The sequence below is a fragment of the Emys orbicularis genome, chromosome 2 (assembly GCF_028017835.1).
Source record: "Emys orbicularis isolate rEmyOrb1 chromosome 2, rEmyOrb1.hap1, whole genome shotgun sequence".
NCBI lineage: Eukaryota > Metazoa > Chordata > Testudines > Emydidae > Emys > Emys orbicularis.
This window is the reverse complement of record NC_088684.1, coordinates 42112431-42131807: the sequence shown is the minus strand read 5'-3', so window position 1 is coordinate 42131807 and position 19377 is coordinate 42112431. Positions and strand designations below refer to the sequence as shown.

The following is a 19377-nucleotide window of genomic DNA, read 5'->3' as shown; positions in this document are numbered from 1 at the left end:
GGGTTTTCTTTCTTGCTCTTCCCTCTTTTATATTTTTGTTTTTAATGTTGTATACTGTTTTTACCATTTAAACAATAATGTACATCCATTGCTAAGGAACCAGAGAAAATACCTAACATTCCTGTGTTTTAATTGTAGCTCTGCTTTCACCTTGTGCAAGTCATTCAGGCCTCGATCCTGGAAGCTGATCTGTGCAGATGGACATTTGCTGTACAGTCAGTGGAACTCTGCCTAGGTGCACGGGTCTGGCTGTGTGGATCAGCTTGCAGGATGGGAGCCTTAAACCCTCTGCCTCACTTTCCTCAATTGTAAAGGAAGGATAATACTGACCTACCTCACAGGGTTGTTGAAATTATTAATAGTTATACTGCAGACTAGCCAAGAACTCTGAGTGGACCCCTCCATCTGTACAGAAGCCATTGGCTTCATGCAGTTGCAGGGGCCTGCCCACCCACATCACATCACAAGATCAGGGCCTTAATGTTTACCGTGTGCTTTGAAAATGATGTGATATATTATGCAATCAGTTTTTATTCAGAACTCTCCATTGATTGGTTAATGATTGTACAGCGCAAAGCTTTGAAGATGTAAAAAAAATAAAAAAGGCCAAAGTGGATTTCAGAAGGGAATGCTATGTAAAAAGTGATGACAAGATATGTTCTGAAAATCAGTATTTAGATGAGTATTACTACTATTATGTTCTCTCAGGATCATATCCACACATGGAGGGAGGACACTCAAAACAGTTGCTCTGCTCTGGTATGGAAGAGAGTTGCTCCACAGCCCAGTTGCCTCAGTTCCTGCCACGGGGCCCCTCTGTGGATCTATGTGTGAGGAAGGGTTGATAGGGATTTGGTGGGGGAAGGGGCAGCGGTTGCATTTGTACTGCATGAACTTTTGTGCTGGTAGGGGATATGCTCGAGGAAAGCCATGAGACCAGGGAGTAGTGACTCAGTTGAACGGGGCTCCAAGACTCGATTCTTCAGAGTTTTTGTTGCAGTGTAGATATACCCTCAGTGTCCAAGCCATAGAGTGCGGGGAGGAGACACAGGATTTGTGGAAAACTCTGCAAGGAGAACCTCACTGAGCTTTCTTCTCCACCATCCTGAGTCTTTAGAGATTTTTAAGGCAGAAGGGACCATTATGATCATCTATTCTGACCTCCTGCATAATACAGGCCACAGAATTTCAACCATTAGTTCCTGAATTAAGAACAGGAGTACTTGTGGCAGCTTAGAGACTAACAAATTTATTTGAGCGTAAGCTTTCCTGAATTAAGTCACATGGGGCAATTTGTAGAAGGGGGTGAAACTGTGTGCTTTCTCAGTTAGTATCCAAACACCCCATGTCCATTACAGTTCATGGATACTGTATATTCAAAGTATGTATTCCTAGGGTTGTCAGGTGTTGCAATATTTATCTAGGGCTCACTGTACTATTTGTCCTTTTTAAAGCCCCAGTTCCTGGATTTTGTATGATTACAACTGAAGCTCAGATTTCATTTTTGTTAAAGTAAATGTCTAGCCCTCAGTCATGGAGAAAAGCTTGACAATCTGAACCCCAAAGAGCAAATAAAAAGACCTCAAAATGCTAGTCTTCAATAATCTTGTGTTTTGTTTTGTTTTTGAGCCAGTCTCATGATGTTGGAATGCTTGGGGTTGGCAATACCGCATGCCAATATGTTAACATATTGTAACATGTAATGAGGAATGGGGTGAGGGAGATCACCACTCCAAACCAGGATCTGAAAGCATAAAAAAAAGTCAGATTGCAGAGTCATAAAAAAAGAATCTTTCCAAGTTTATTCTTTTATATCAGCCCAATTCTCACACTTAATAGCAAAACCATGCTGAACGTTTCCCCCTCGGTTGCCCCGCGGCGTTGCAAATGGTTTCCATTTGTATTAAAGGGGGCAAAAAAAAAAAAAAAAAAAAAAAAAACCAACAACAGAAGGGGGGGGGGGGACACCAAAAACAAAAGTTGCTTGGATGTGTGGAAGGAGAAAGGAGAGCTGCTGCTGCTGCTGCAAATCTTCCCTCCTCCCACTGGCTGCCTGAGCTGCCAATCGGTGCTGTAATCCTGCAGGAATTTCTCCTGGGTTTAACTAGGAGTCGCACTGCTGCCTCCTCTCACACGCAGAGGAGGAGGCAGACTCTGGACTGAGGGAGAAGGGAGCAGATAGCGACCTGCAAAGCTCTGCTCTCCCAGCCGCTGCCTCCGCGCTCCCAAACTTTTGCTCCCTCATTTATTGATGCAGCTGAAACTGTGCCAGGAAAAATAAAATCCTTCCCGGGCAGGAGGGAAGGAGACACCCCCCCCCGACCCACCAACTCCGCCCTGTGTCTAGTGGGATTCCTGCCTGCAGGCAGCCAACAAGTGAGAAGCGGCGGCGCCAGAGGCGGCTGCGGGAGGGAGGGAGCGGAGCGCCCGGGGTCCCTGCTGCTGGTGCTGCGGGCTCTGGTGGTGGCAAAGCAGCCGGGGATCGCTCGGCGCCTGGGTTTTCCCTGAAGCGGCCGCTGCCTCGCCTGCACCCCGGGAATAATGCGGAGCGCGTGGATACTGCTCACTTGTGGCTTGGTGGCCTACGTGTCCGGGGAGTCGGTAAGTTGGGTGGGAGTGGGGGACGGGGTTTCCCTGGGGGTGGCAGCACCAGCCCTGCGTGGCTTTCTTGGGAAAGCTGCAGATAAACAAGCCTGTCCCCCAGCCGCGCACAATATAGTTCCGAGAGGGGCAGGAGTTACTCTGCAGATGTACAGCGATTCCTCCCGCCTGTTGAGTCTCTGCAGTGACTAGGCAAAGTCCTGGGGAGAAGGGGATTGTGCAGTAATACCGTCCCCCATTCTGGTGGGAGACTTTGGGGTGTGTGTGTGTGTGTAAAGAGACAGACGAGCCTCAAAGCTGCCTTGGGGAGAAACGCGCTTCTTCCATACTGGCTCAGGAAAGGGGCTTTAGCTGGGGGAGGAATATATGGGACAAGCTGCTGCTACATCTGCTGAGCAGGAGTCTGCTGAGGTCACTTTGATGATCTGTCCAAGGGTGTGTTTTCCCCCTTTGCGGGGGCTGTACATTATGATTCGCACAGACATCTTTTGGTAGCCGAATACTCTCCCCCCCCCCCTTAACAACAAAAACAAACCCTAGGCCAGCCCGTGGCTGGGGGAAGCAGGGGGGAGAGTGTATGTGGGAGACTTGACTCTCCTTGGTGTGACCCTCGCACCCTAGAAGATAAAGTTTGGTGTGTTTCCGGGCTCTGCTGCTGCAGAGTTGTTGGTGGACTCGAGGCGAACGTGATAGGATGGGGCTCAGAAGTCACACAGCCTTGCACTAAAACGAAGTTTGAAAATCGTATTGCATGTAGATTAACCTCGCTGTGTGTAATGATCTGTTCTGACATAAATTACTGGCCTCTCTTCTCGGAGGTTTGTGACTTGCAAAAATTATTTCCTTCTCCTGGTTAATACATTTTGGTGGCGCGGAGAGGGGTATTTGGTGGCACAGTTAGAATGTAGAAAATATGTCTGTCTTGTGCTCTTTCCTGCTTGTTTTCCAGTCAGTAATAGGCTTTTCAGCTGTGGAAACCACCCGGGATTCCTCTGGGCTGTAACAATGGTGCTCAGGGCAGTGGAAGACTTTTGGTCTTTAAGTGGTTGCACTGCTGTCTCCTGCTTTTCCTCCCCCCTTCTCCCACCCAAGTAGTAGGAGTTTGGTATTCAGTTGACTCTCGTTTAGGAACTATATGTGTTTTCTGATTTGCTCTGCAATACACTGCCCTGCCTCTCATTCTTTCCTCGGTTCTTCTGCAGTGAAGGGAATTCTTGCCTTACAAAAAACACAAATCCCTGTTCCTTAAAATGCCCTTGTGAGTTGACGGATTTAGTTACAGCACTTACTTGCCCCAGAAGGCTGCACTTTGTGTCTCCACTACCTACCATATGACCTAAATAAGTTATAACTTTTGAGGTAAAAGAAGACTACCAAAAAATGCTCCCATAAGGCGTGTTTGTGTTCTTCCTCCCTCCCCCCCCTTACTTTGAGGCTAGAAGTAATGTTCTCGAGTTTGTGAAATTTGGAGTCAACATGACTCCCTGGAGGGATTTGCTTGCATTCTGTATTCCCTGTGCAGCTTTCTGTGTAACACTTGCATCACAACTACCGGGAAAAAAAAGCAATAGCTCAGCAAAGTTGAGGTCTTATACCCTCATTTCTCTAGCACATAAAGTGATGTTGTTTATCTCAGCTTGCCTCTTTTCATTTAAGTATTTTTTTTAATAAACTTATTGAGAATTTTGAGCTTGTCAGACTATTTTATACTTTGAAAAAAGAGCTTCCTGGCCCAGATTGAGTATTTACCCTTGAGAAACATTCCAGGCAATCTGGTATCTCAAATCACAGTAAGGGAAAACAAGAGCGCCTCTGTGAGAGAAACATACAAGTGGAGCCTCCTCAAAACATGGAGAGGTTTAAGGATGACTCTTCCGCTGATAACACTTTACAGATGTTTTTCTCTGAGAAGCTTAGTATAATGTTGCTGTGTATGCTTTCAAAAACCACAAATGTATTTTCACTAACTGGCCCTCTAGTTAATTAAGTCAGCTGCAAGGATTTGAATCTCTTGTAGGGAAAGAGTCACTTACCTTCTGTGTCTTACTTTCTCTCTCCATAAAATGGGAATAAGAATACCTTACTAGCATTTGAGGCTTTCACTAATGCTTGTAAAGTGCTTTGAAATTCTCTGAGGGAAGGTGACATGAAACTACATTGCTGCTGCTTCAGTATTTTTAGGGTCTTTAATTTCATATTGAGAAATGTTAAAGTACCCTGACAATTTAATTCAATTACAATGAACTGCTCCACGGTGGTAAACAATCTTAACTCATATGCAATATCTTTTGAAAGTGTTTTAGATATTATTTAAATATGAACACAATAAAGAATCTCTGTTTAGTGGTGAACCAGTTGTTCATGAAAGCCATTTAAGGCAGATATTTTCTAAAACAACTAAAAAGATACAACCCAGCATAACTAGTGATTTTAGTTTGTATTATGAAAAATAAAAATTTGACTCAGTTCATTATAGCAAGTCTTTAGTGAGGTACAGTATATTTTAATACTTTCTATTTAAAATTTACAGCTATAATTGCTTTTAGAAGTGCCATAATTGCGAAGTTCTGTGATGGTGTGGTAACCATTAAAATGCCACAGCAATTAGTAAAGTATTAAGTTTTATGTTTTGCCTTAGGACTATTGCCTTCTTCCGCTATGAGCCATGAGGCCAGTTTGTGGGAATGTATCAGTGCTGCTTGGTTTATGGGTTAATGGAAATGCAGCATAAAGTATCTAGGGGAGCAGTGCTGGCTGCTTGCCTTTAGTGTAGTGCCTTTGCAGCTGGAGAAAAGTTGTGAAACTATTTTATAAGTAAAGGAGGAATAATTGCTCTTTCTCTGTGTCTCTAGTATCTGGCTGTAAGTATGTACTGTCCTCTCTAGTTAAATTTTCTTAGAGCTATCTTTAGGAAAAGATAGAGGAGGATTTTATAAATATTGTTCTTAATAAAAATGAAGGAATCTTGGAGATAAGAGGAATTAATATGGATGTTTAAAAATCTACCATTTCTCAGGGGGCACTGTCAAGTAGTTGTTTGTAAGTCTGATTCTAGTAGCTTTCTGAAAAAAAAAGACCAGAATACACAAGAACCTCCAGCATTCCTTTTTTATGGAGATAAATTAGGCAGAATTTTAAAAAGGAGTGATTCTGTTTGCTCTGCACAAGAAATTAACAGTATCTTTTGAATCTATGTGCTGTGCTTTATTACAAAAAGCCCAACGATGCACATGATTGGTCTCTTGTTTTTAGTACAAAATAACACTGTACAATGACATATCAACATTAATTTAGTAATAAATCTCTGCAGTGTGTTTTCTCTCTTATAGTCTGAGTGCTGTGAAGTAAAAATACAGCACAGACTATGACACAGTGTGTTTCAGCCATTAAAAGGATAAATATCAGGGCAGTATCCAGTATCATTTGAAAAATTCTTGATCTCTTAAGAGCTTAAATCTAAAATCTTTTCCTGTATTCACTTGTTGTGTCCTGGTTGCCTGTGAGTTTTGGGCTGTTTGGTATTGAATTGAGAGGGAATAATGATATGGACTTTGGAGACAGATATCTGAGTGAGAGGAAAAATGAAGCAATGAGTCACATGTTAGGTTTATCTACCTAGAGTGTCCATTTTCAGTAAATTTTAGTTTAATCTGCTGGGCTACTCTGAGTATCTCACTGCATTTCTAAACAAAGGTTACTTTTAAATCTTGCTTTTCCCAATGTACATACATAGACTGTAAAGACACATCGGGGGGACCATATTTACTCCAAACCAGAGGGTGGGGTATTTCCTTATAGTGTCTTGTTAAGTATCTGGCGCACCCACGAAAGCTTATGCTCCAATAAATTTGTTAGTCTCTAAGGTGCCACGAGTACTCCTGTTCTCTTTGCGGATACAGACTAACACGGCTTCTACTCTGAAACAATGCTAACATAGTGTGTCATAGCTGCTCCTTCTTACTTTAGCTACATTTCTGACTAGCCCTATCCCAGTGCTTCATCCATGTATATTTAAAATACCTTGTTAAACATCTGAAATTACTGAACCACTTTGATACTGGCTGTGCTTTGACAGACTTATGCTGGTGTGTATTTTTAATATATTTTTAGCACTGTAATGTACTTGGAAATATTTTCATTTGTCAGAGGATAGTTGGGGCTGAGCTAAACTTCCAGGCTTCCTAGTTCAATACATGTTGACTATTTGGCCTTTGGTCATAAACCAATTTCCGTTTTAAACATGGTAGCCATGAAGCCAGCATTGCATCTAATTTAATACTTGGAAGTCCTTAGGGGCAGAGACATTGTCTTTTATGTCTCTGTAAACCCTAGTCACTGAATAGATAATTATTAGAAAGTAGATGAGAGCCTAATATTCAGGGACAGATTAAGATAAACTCCTTGGCGTTTTGGGATCTGGTGCCACAATTGGATGATGCTTGGACATAGAGGCAGAGATGTTAGTGCGGCTTGGCTGCTTGCTGTGGTGGGTTTGGGCTGGCTAGGCTGCTTCAGATGGTGTGATGAAGATGGACTTTGACTTGCATGGATCTTCCTCACACCACTGAAGAGCAAATCTGCCTTGGGTGGATCTAGATCTCATAATGATGGCCATACTGGGTCAGACCAAAGATCCATCTAGCCCATTATCCTGTCTTCCGACCGTGGCCAATGGCAGGTGCCCCAGAAGGAATGAACAGAATAGGTAATCATCAAGTGATCCATCCCCCGTTGCCCATTCACAGCTTCTGACAAACAGAGGCTAGGGACACCATCCCTGCCCATCCTGGCTAATAGTCATTGATGGACCTATCCTCCATGAATTTATCTAGCTCTTTTTTGAACTCTGCTACAGTCCTGGCCCCCACAACATCCTCTGGCAAGGAGTTCCATAGGTTGACACTGTGTTGTGTGAAGAAATACTTCCCTTTGTTCGTTTTAAAACCTGCTGCCCATTAATTTCATTTGGTGACCCCTAGTTCTTGTGTTATGAGAAGGAGTAAATAACACTTAATTATTTACTTTCTCCACACCTGTCATGATTTTATAGACCTCTATCATATCCCCCTGCTTAGTTGTCTCTTTTCAAAGCTGAAAAGTCCCAGTCTTATTAATCTCTCCATGTGACAGCTGTTCCATACCCCTAATCATTTTGTTGCCCTTTTCTGAACCTTTTCCAATTCCAAAATATCTTTTTTGAGATGGGATGACCACATCTACATGCAGTATTGAAGATGTGGGCGTCCCATGGATTTATATAACACTTCCTGCCTTTCCCCCCAGCTATACATGTATATCACTGAAACTTAAGATGACCAAAACAAGGCCAGACTGGATAGTAGAGGTGTGGATTTTTAAAAATCCCCAGCTTGTTTTTTGCATCCTATTTTCCTGTGGTTTTTAGCATCTCTGAATGTTGGATTGTTCTCACTTTTTAACAGTCCATTAAACATAAATCTAATAGCATTGCCTTTGAATGCCCTACCTGGCTCCTGACAAATTCCTTCTTGATTGGAGATCATTTCTTTATACTGATCAGCAAGGACTCCTCCAGCTAATTAAGAGGAGAGACCTTAGTGGGATTTGAAAGACATCCATGATCCAGTCCTTCATCAGAAGAGGATTGCTACCTTAAACGTTGTGTGTAACTTGTAAAGCAGGGAATCTTGGGCGTGCAGAGGAGCCTCTTAAAGGGACAAGCAGGAGACCTTAGGAACTAACTGATACATGGAACGGATTTTTGTATGCCTCTCTTTTCATCACCAATTGTCTTAAGATAGCAGCAGCGGCATATGGATGGCATTTATTAATCAGATTATCCCACCAAATTGACTTTTGCCATTCATTCACTAGTTCAAACATTTTCTTTATGGCAAAGAATTACTAGCTTTATTGAGGCTCAGACTTTGAACAAAGAGTGCTTGTCTAGTTCTGGAAAAGCACCTTTTTGTAATCTTACTAGATTTGACTGACTATATTTTTTTTAACAGAGAGATGTTGTTTTTTTGAGAATGGAAAGCTTATTCTAGACCCCTGTAAGACACTGCTTGTATCTAAGCCATAAAGATGTCTTTTATGCTGTGCCTCTTGTCTTAACTGCAGCAAGCAATAAGTGAGCAATTTGGTCTTGGTTCAAGTCACATTACTAGAGTGGCATGACATGGTTTCCTGTTGTAGCAAGTATGGGAGAACTACTTTAGGCTGTTCTGTGAACAGATTTTGTTTAGTTGTCTTTAGTTCATGCTTACAAGACAAGTGGTAATCTTTACAGACCTGGTAATTTATGCATAGATTACATTGCATGACTGATCTGAGAACGTGATTTCTCTTGTTCAGATTGAAACATGATTTGAAGTCTTTTGAATAAAGAGAGTGCATTAATGACTGACCCTGTAACAATAACCATCTCTATTTTGAGTGTTTTTTTTTTTTTTTTTTTTTTTTGAATAGCATGGACCTGAGGGATAATATCAAAAGGATGCTAGATATTACAGGCAGCAACCTGAAATGTGTGTGCTCTGCAACAGCAGTGGAAAAATTATTGTACTGGAGGACATACTCATACTGAGTGAATTATTTTTGTCTGGATCTAGAGCAGTGGGTTCATTTAGAGTGAAATAATGACTAATGGTGCAGTGATGAATTTTTCCTTGTCAGTAAATAAGCTATTATAGTGCCACATAAGCAATGTTTAACTCAAGTGTGAGTTGGGCATTTCATTCTAAATCCCTATTTTTAGTGCTATACAACAACTTACTCAAATTTCCCTTTTAGGCTAAATTGTTTCAGCCCAAAGGTGAATTTATTTTGGGAAGTTTTAGATGAAATCTGTTAATCTATGTTTGAATTATGTGCATGAAAACAAATAAACACTCTGTACTCTCTAAAGGTGCAGCTTGATTAAGTGATTTGCCCAAGATGAAACCGAAATTCTGTGGTAGAGCCAGGAATTGAATCAAAATATCCATTAGCATTCCAATCATTTAACCACAAGTCTAGTACCATTTGTATTTTAAATATTATGTGATGTATCAAATGTTCTTGTTGCTATTATTTCATTAGTTTCACAGGCTTGTATTTTTTTCCCCCGGAGGAGTTTGTATATGATTGAAGGTTGCTTGTAGTCTTTCAGATCTTTTCATGTATCTAGTAACCATCCTTAACTTCTCACTTGCAAGACAATTAAGAAATGTTAAGCTAATGGGCTAATGTAATTTTAAAAAATACTGCCAATGCATAAATTATGGGAATTGTAGCCCTTTTCAGAAAGCATTTGGATGCTTGACCAGCCTGGCTTTACAGGCATCGGCACCCTAAGTGAAGAATACTTTTCCTGCATCCACAAATGAGTCAACAAAATGGGTCCTTTATCAATGTAAGAACAGTTTTCCAGAGGTCTTTTTCAGTCTTCCTCTCCTTCCATGGGGAACCTGTTTTGCAGGTCAGCCTGCCTCCTTCTGCTGCCTGAGTTTTAGCGACAGGGTAGGTGTTCAGATTCGACAGTGGTGAGGATGATATAAATGCCTAGCTAGATAAATAGGTGAACTTCTGGCTGAATGGAACACCTCAGTTGAGGTTTGTCCTGATCTGAATGTGCTTTATCTCATCTGACTTTAAAAGCAGATCTTGGTTGGGCTTGGTCAGTATTTAGATGGGAGACTGTAGAGGCAAATTATGAGACAGTGCTTGCAGGCCTGTGGACTGTCATTCAAAGTGCAGATTCTCCTTTTGCTCAGTTAAGCAATTCTTCTCCTTTTGGATGGAGAGATCCCTGGTTCAGAGTGTTCTGTAAATTGATTCCAAACCAAAAACATCCCCTTTCATTTAATGTCAAACCATTTTTGGTACTTTTCCATATTGTGTGATCCCACAGTCAAATATGGAGTTATAAATACATCAGTTTGATGTTTTTTTTTCTGGTATTTAAAAAACAAAAACAAAAATTCCTGCAAAGAAGATATAGGAAAAAACTAATTCAGTGTAATGTAAACATACCATAAGTCAGGAATCCAAAGTTTAAGCTTCCCACACTAATATTAAATCTGCCACACTGCACATGCATTTTGAGGCACACATTTAGCATCATAAATAGTAATGCAAAATACTGTGTATGAGTCAATGGGCCAGGCTAACATTGCTGGGAGTACATTACACTTTGTGAATTTCCTGTGGATTAGGGACATCAAACATATATTCTGTGATTTTTATTGAAGTGGGAATTCACCTCGTATTATATAATTAGGTCTGGCAACTCCTTGATGCACAAGACTTACATATGGGTCTCTTGTATCAATGGTGAAAGTTATCAATGTAAATTTTTGTGCAGCAAGGGGAGGAGGAGTCCAGAATAGGATGTATGCATATAAAAAAATTAGTGACATGAATAGATTGCTTACATAAAGTTGATGTTAAAAAGTTCTCCAAAAATGCAGTAGCAGCAGATAGTGTATGGAGAATACGTTTAGAAGGGGAGTGGGGGAAGAGAAGAAAACAGTGTCTGTCCCAAGGAAGATTAGTACAGAATGTTGGGGATGAGGTTGAATGTTGCTGCTGCTTTATTAACTCAGTGAACGTTTTATATCTGTCTATTGTATTAAAATGCCATATGCAGCTTCCAATCTCTGGTCTTCAGTGGGGTTGTTTATAATTTCCTCAGCATGTTATTTGGTTATTTCTCAGCAATGAAGCTATGTTTTTTGACTGTAACATTGAGTGGTTTAAAATGAAGCTGCCATGTTTCTGCAGAAATGATATATTCCAGAGAGTGTTTTATGTTGTTGAGTGTTGACCTAGCTATGTTTGTTACACTCTCACTTGTGGCTGAAAGTTGGAAGCTGTTTTTGTTTTTAGAAATGTTGTAGATCTTTAAAGTACCACAGAAATCCCCCACAGAACATTGGAAAGACAGCTAGTTAAATAGGCATGGAACAAAACTGCTTTTGAAAAATTGCATTTGGTCTTCATAGCTCTTACCTCTAGCACTCCTGGAAATTAGAGACAGCATCAGCATCTTTCCTTTAATTCCACAAGCTAAATACATTATACACAGAGGGTAATTTTTGAGAATCTTTTTTGACATACTTTTTAAAGTTTCGATTAAATTACAATGTATATTAATTTAATATTTAATATAATTTTAATTATATTATATTTAATTGTATGTTTAAAATGTTATCCAGTCCTGTCTAGTTCCTGCTTCTTCTCTTAGGGCAGGTCTACGCTGCTTAAGTCGATCTAATTTGCATTGCTCGGGGTGTGAAAGACAACCCCTGATCGACGCAAGTTACAGCAACCTAAGCGCTATCTACACTGGCACTGTGTTGGCAGGAGATGCTCTCCTGCCGACATAGCTTCCGCCTCTCGTGGAGGTGGAGTAACTATGCCGAAGGGAGAGCGCTTTCCCGTCCGCATTGAGCATCTTCACCAGACGCACTACAGCGGTGCAGCTGCACCAAGGTAGCGCTTCTAGTGTAGACCTGCCCTTAGAGTTACCCCCTTCTTCAACATCACCTCTGCCCTCCTGAGCTGTAGTGACAGGATAAGTGTTTCAATTACACACTGGTGAACGTGGTATAAGTACCTAGGTATATAAATAGGTGAACCTCTGGCTAACGGAACACCTCAGGATCACGTTTAGAGTGTAGGTTCTTATGGCTGTACCTGACACTGCCTTGATTGATTGAAAGAGCATAACTGGACTGTGCTGGTCTGATTGCTCTGATCTAACCATGTGCATCCTGGACCCAGTCTCCAACCTACTCTATAATATTTGGATCCTCCCTGGTAACTGTTGAAGACTCTGCAGGGATTGAGGTTAAAGGAGAAGCAATGGGAGCTTCGTACAATGGTTACCGTTTTAAAAACTAAACACTATCACCACAGTACTCCATTCACAGCACTGTATCACCTAAGAATAGTAATGTGCTAGGGTTACTGTGGGGACCTGGGTCTGTACCAGTGGAGTAGGGCTGGGTAAATCATACAGTATGTCTTACTGGTTGTTGTTTGAGACAATGGACAATACATATTTCAAGGACAATATTGTTTTCCACGATGTAAGATACTTCTACATATGTGGGCACTAAGGCTCAGATCCTGTACTGACATGTTCATGGGCAAACCCCTGCACTTATGCCAGTCTCCACTGAAGTACATGAAGCTCTGCCTGTGTGAATGCCACTGTAGGATCAGGGCCTAAATGATATGTGAGATCACTCTGTTTTACACTACTGCCAAGCTGAAAATATCACTTACCCCCACCGTGATGCTCTGGGGGTATGACCATCTTTTGTTGCTGTGGTTCAAATGCAGAAAATCTTCTTGTATCCTTGGCGGCTGCTGCTGGATTCCCAGATACCACTCTTAACTCATACTATTCTGCCCCTACCCCTCCCATCTGGCTAAGAGATCATGATCTTTCTTCTCTGGTGATGAATATCTGTAGCTGGATAACTGGATTATAATTTTGCATTATAACAAACTTTATCAGGAAGCTGCAATAACCGCATAGGGTCAGATTCTTGTACGCTTACCAATGTAGCACCTTATTTCACGAATAGTCCCATTCAGTTCAGTAGAGTAAGTTAATGAACACAAGTGTGTCAGACCCTGGCCTTTAGTGAACTCAGCCACCCTCAATACCTTCTTTATAAGATGTTGAAGTATCTTTTCTGAGGTTAAAGTACACTCGTGCCTGTGAACATCTTGAGCTGGTACAGTGGCCATACCCTGCCACCTTCCCATCATCACTTGTTTTTATTTTTTAAGCTCCCCATAACCACTTTGGACCTTTGTAGTCTATGGCTGTGCACATCTAACTTTGGAGACTTCTTAAGTTCGTACTTCTCCAGTTTACAAGAAGAGTATTGAAACTAAGAGGACTAATTTCATGCATAAATGACTCCATGTTCAGTATGATATTCCTTTACCATACCAACCTTCACCCTTTCATGTAAGTGTTAGAATTTTATATATTGATATACTAGCTGTGCATGTAGTGACATTTGGCACATGGAATCTCAAAGAAGAGTGAGAAATGACCACTTTCAGGAAATGCTATTTGTTCAACCAGGAATTTGTAAAGTACATCTTTCTGCACTCTGTGGCTGTAAAGAAGGCTGGAGTTGGCACAACTACTGTATGATTAAGAGTAACACATTACAGTTTTTGCGGTCCCTGAGATGAAACTGTTCTGAGATACAGTTGTTCAGTAGTTTGTTTTCGTTTCCTCAGGATTTCTCTATGGATCTGTACGGCCAAAAAAAAAAAGTAAAAGCTTTATTTCTGCTGAGTTAGCTTGATCAAGTTAGTAACACAATTGAATTGGGAACCCAACCTAACACCTCTACAACTGTGTTAGCCAGTAGTGCTAGGGGAAGTGCCAAAAAAACCACAACAAAAACAAACCCAAAGGATGGTGGGTAACCAATGGTAGATCTCTTATGTGTAGAAATAGCTAAGGTTCTCTTGGTGAATTTAACTGTGAATTTTCATACTTTAAACATCAGAATTCTAAGAAATTTTAGATCTTAATTCTGAATAGCTTGACTTTGTAATGATCATTGTTTTTATAATACAAATCTAATATAAATTTATAATTTTGCTCTAAAATGAATTTTTTCTTCAATCATAATCCCGGTTAAAAACCCACCTGTTTTGTCTGTCTGAGAGTATGATTTATTTATTAACTGTTGTTGGTGTATTTGGGGCAAAGAATTAACAAAAGCTGTCTGTAGCTGTTCTATGCAGACGTGCATCTCTATGCATGGGAGGAATGAAGACCCAGGTCGGTCACTTGAAGGTTAAAACTAATGTCTGTGATCCTGATCTTGTAAACTCTTGCGTACGTGCACAGGTCTGTGGGACGACTTGTGTATGTGAGGTTAAGCATGTGTGCATTTGTCATAATGGGGTCTGTAATGCATGAGTGGAACAAGGTAATTGGAATATATGGCCTGTTGTCCATACTTGTTAGTGGTTGGCATGAAGGATGAAGCTGAGTTGGGAAGATGATGTAATATATAACTTGGTGCTTTAGATATCTGGGAACAGATCTAAATTGGGCTACTGAAGTGTGCTTTATGTGGGGATATCTTTGAAGATTACTCAGAACAGAATTTTGACACTGAATGAAGATGGGATTCTCCAAATCCCAGTCTTTTTCACTTCATGCTTTTCCAAACTGTGTGGTAAGTGAGGCAGGGATCCTGCAGAAATAATAGGATTTGATCGTATAATTAAAGGCCGTTCACATGCACAGGGAGCAGAGATAAGGTCACATGTGTATCTTTAATATTGACTTTTCCTGACTTTGAACTGTTCACTGCAATCTTGATGTGTAGTGTTTTTTTTTTTTTTTTTTTTTTAGAGAATGTAAGTATATGTAACATACATATTCTTCTCTCATATATACAGAGGGCATTTGACTAATTTTTTCCAATTTTTCTGTGGCAGGTTTCACTCACCCTTTTAACTGAAATGCTGCTTCTTGAATTATGTCCCCCCCCCCCCCCCGCCCCCTTGTTGGAATCTGAAATATATACAACTCTTTGACTCAGTGACTTATTCTGGGGAATTTAGAAATATAAGCCATTTAATTTTCCACAGGTGGAGAAGCAGGCAGATATATATATATATTACTAGTAATAATTAGTGGTATATAAATTCAACTCTTAAACTGTTAGTTCTAATCCACTAAAAAGTCTGGTATAGTCTTCAAATGGACCCATTCAAAGCAATCCTGACCTAGTTTTGTTGAGGAAGTGAGCAAGCCTACCTTGTCCTGCTAGTTTGTTGCAAAAGGTTTTGATGGTAGATTCTTCATGTCTTAAAAACACACATCTCGCTGCCCAGCATTTGAACAGAAGCAGCCATTACAAGGCTAGTGTTAAATATAGCATACAGCTTAACAGGAATGACCTTCAATTAAGTAGAGGCAGTCTCTTATTTTGTACTCTGCAGTTGTCAATTAGCTTTTATTATGAGAGACTTGTTTGCTTGAGACTTTTGTGAATGGAAGCTGAACCAGAAGTGTGGTACTCACTACATGCATGAGGAGGAGGTTTTTTAATGTTGTCATGTTGCTCTTTATTTTAATGAGTCTCTCTGAAAAATGGTAAGTAGTTAAAATGATGGTTACTTCATTTTCCACTGAAGTAAAGCACCAAATTCTGGAATGTTAATTATTTGCAGAGTAAGGTCCCCTTTTCTTAGTTTTGTTGTGCATGCTTTCATTTTTTTGATTTCTTGCTAAATAATTCACAACAGATGTGATTTGATTATGTGTCTAAATATTGCTCAGTTAGGCCATGTCTAGAAAATTCTGTCCCACTTTTCAATAATGGTACGGTTGAATCAGTGCCAGAGTTGGCATAGCTCCGGTGTTTGTTACAAGATGTTTCAAAATAAACACCAAAATCCCAGACTCTTCAACCCTGTCTAAGCTAGTGTTGGTACTGTTGCTAGTAGCAGTCTAGCTGCCAGGCTGTTGGAAAATTATCACAAAATTTTCCATCATAGTCTCAGCTTTATTGTGGTGCATTGCCTTGATTTAGGAATTACCAATAACCCCATAATTTATAGTTATGAAGGCAATATAAATACTTAATTACTGTTTACGCTTTGGTGCTGCTTCTCGTCCAGTTTCTGTGCTCTCCCCTTTTTCAAAATGTGCTTCCTTAGGATACCATAATCACAAAATGCCAGTGCTCTATGGTTTGGCTGTGGGGAGCTGTGAACTGCTCCCTTCTTCTGCCAAGCTAATCATTACCAGAACTCAAGGCTGCTCCTTACTGTGCCAGCTCTGCAATATTCATGGGACTGATAGGAGGGAGTTTACAGTGCTCAACCAGATACCTTAACCCTGTTTCAGAATGTCTTCAGTCTTTCTCCTTTTCCGGCTTGACAAGCATGGATATTTGATAGTGTTAAATCCTGTAAAGCAAATTTTTAAGCAGAGATGGGTCCCAACCTTATTTGAACACCTTAACCCTTCATCTCCGTCCCCTCCCACAAAAAACTGTTGGGAAATTAGTGTGCAGAGCCAGCTCTAGGTTTATCTCAAATCTTAGGATTTACTGAATAATGACTTTTTGGGGACCAGGTGCAATGTTTTGGTCGAGATGACATTTTTCAAATGATGCACAACACATTGGGAGCCCTTTGAAACATAGTCTGACTGCACTTGACTGTGTAAAGGATAAAAACAATAACTGTGATTTCAAGGTAGAAGGCACAATGTAAATAAAAATTGATTAAAGCAAGAAATAGTAAGTTAAGGGTGCCTAGTATTCGAAACTAACCTAATTGTAAATTCACTTTAATCACAGTTACGTTACTATTGCAAGATAGGGCGGGGAAAAAAGACAAAACACAAACCCCAAACAAACGTAGGACCCCATGCCAAATATTTTAATCACAGTGCTTCAATATTGGCAGCATGGTAGTGCAGTTTACTACATCAGTTTTTCATTGGTTATCTTTTTTTCCATGGATACGGCAAGGAAAAAATGACTGTTACTCTACCATGACAGCCTATATAAACGTGCATGTGCACTACAGAACAAATCTAAAAAGAAAAAGATCCTGACTTTCTCTAAGTCAATTCCACACCAGTCACCTGCGTAATGTGTCTGAAACATACGGTCCAACCAACACAGGCTTGCTGCCAAGCAGTTTCACTAGGGTAGAAAGAAGAAGGGTTCTGTAGCAGAACTCTCCAAGGATTATCCTCAGCTCAGCCGCTGCTGTCTGAGAGCTTGCTTATGCACACCCTGCATCATGAGCAACTTATTAACCCTCAGACCTCCCACAGACACTTACACCTACCCTTAAGTGACATTTCTTACTTTGGCTGCCTAAAAAGAGACACTCATGGAATTCAAGGGTAAAAATGGCGAGGCGCAATCCGAGATAGGATTGACACGCTGCTCTACAGGACACTTATTTGAGGAACAATCCTATAAGGGTCCATAGGTTTTTAAGCTATATTTACATGTCTGAGCCTACGGTACCCATACATGTAATAGATTTTTTTTTTTTTAAAATGCATACTATATGCCTTTATATTTTTGTACAAATCACTTAATAGGGAATTCCCCTTTAACGATGATGATTTAAATGAATGCACACTTTGGTCTTGTGGCTTTTTTAAGTCCTTGGGAACTAAACCTGTTTGTTGTGAAGTTTCAGTTGGAACTCCATAGTTGAGTAGAAAGCTAGCTGCAGCCGTAAACTCTGTTTTTGATCACCAGCTGCTCACTGCAACAGCAAGCACAGGTAGTTGAACTCCAGCTTCCTTCAAAGAAAGGAAGATCTTCCTCCTGTTCTCCTTAGAAAGTCTATTGCGGGCAAAGAGTGGCAGAGAAAATTAGAGGAAGGAAGGCCGAACTGGAAACCGTGTGTGTGTGTGTGTGTGTGTGAAGGCCTGAGGCATGAGAGCCAGGGAATGGAGGTGAGCTGCCACCACCTTCCCATTCATTTTTCAGCAAGTTTAACTCTTGCAGTGCTGTCACTGTTTCTTTCTGAACCCCTGGCTAACTCTGCACAAGATGTAATTTGTCCCCTGTCACATCCCATGCACCATTCCCTCTCCTAGCCTAACAAGTTTTGCCAGTCAAACTTGCCAGAGCAAGAAGCTTGTTGTAATAAGTTTAAATCAAGGCATTTTATTATCATGCATCAATGTGTTTAAAATACTTCAGAAAGAAGGAATTATAGACAAACTCTTAATATATTATTGTTTTAAAATACATTACAGTTTAAAATAATGGAATGGTTTAGTTAATAAAACATGTTGCAAAACCAGGAAAAATCTGAGGTTCATCTTTTTCTGCAGAGCCTTAACTCTGACCCTGTCATCCTCCTTACTCATGACTACCATACTCCATCTATATTTCCAATAGTGACTTCAGATCCTTGCCTCATATTGGCCACAGACCCTTCTCCAGTCAATTCATGGAAGAGCACATGGCATCTCATTTCATTTGTGATCAAGAATGTGAAATATTGCCAAAGAGCTACTTCAGAATTGAGAAATGTTATTCCTATTAGGCAGAAAGAGTGCAGGGGTACCGGATCAGCGTCAAGGTCTTAGTAGACTATGAACTCCAAGTTCCCTGGCTTTCAAACATGTAGTTGTTATAAACATCCAATTTAGCCTTTTGTAGTAGCACCTAAGACTGAAAGATTGAGACACTAGATTAGAAGGTTTGCTACCATGAAAGCGAGGAAGCTGTTTCTGGAGCTATAGTAGTGCAACATCTGAAACGGAGCTCTTGTATCTAAGGAGTTCTGCTCTGCTAAAGTCTGGAGAAGGCAGGTGGGCCAGCAACAAACGTTCTCTGAAGATTATTAGGCAGCCAGTTTAAAGACAGTGAAAGTAGCACCAATACTTTTATAGCTGGAAATATTTATCTCCAGCTTTTCTAGGAATAGATGGTGAGGTGTTTTAATCCCTATTAATATGGTGTGAGTACAGTACGTCGCTGCCTTTGGAAACCTTTAGTTTATTTTCAGTGTGATTAAATCGTCCAGTTGCGAGGCTGGCTTTTCTTGGGAGGTGTTATTTTTTTCCAAGGGGGGAAGAAACAAACACAAGAGACATGAAGGGGAGAGGAGTTAAATAAGAATATTTTTCTTTCCTTCGGATTTTTTGTGTGTTAGTTTTTAGGAATTGGCAGTAGCAGAAGAGTCTGAATACTGAATATTTAGTAGATGATGCTGTTTTTGTTGAGTCTGAACTAAAAATGAACAGGTGGCTTGCCCCATAATAAATGT

At 40.5% G+C, this 19377-nt stretch overlaps 1 protein-coding gene across 1 annotated transcript in view; it reads left to right on the top strand.

Moving 5' to 3' along the window:
- The first annotated feature begins 2541 nt into the window (after positions 1 to 2541).
- SDC2 (syndecan 2) overlaps positions 2542 to 19377 on the top strand; it is a 100044-nt gene continuing 83208 nt past the window's right edge. Inside the window, exon 1 of the mRNA XM_065399858.1 lies at positions 2542 to 2601. Coding sequence (XP_065255930.1) covers positions 2542 to 2601 — 60 coding nt within the window. The remainder of the gene's footprint in view (positions 2602 to 19377) is intronic.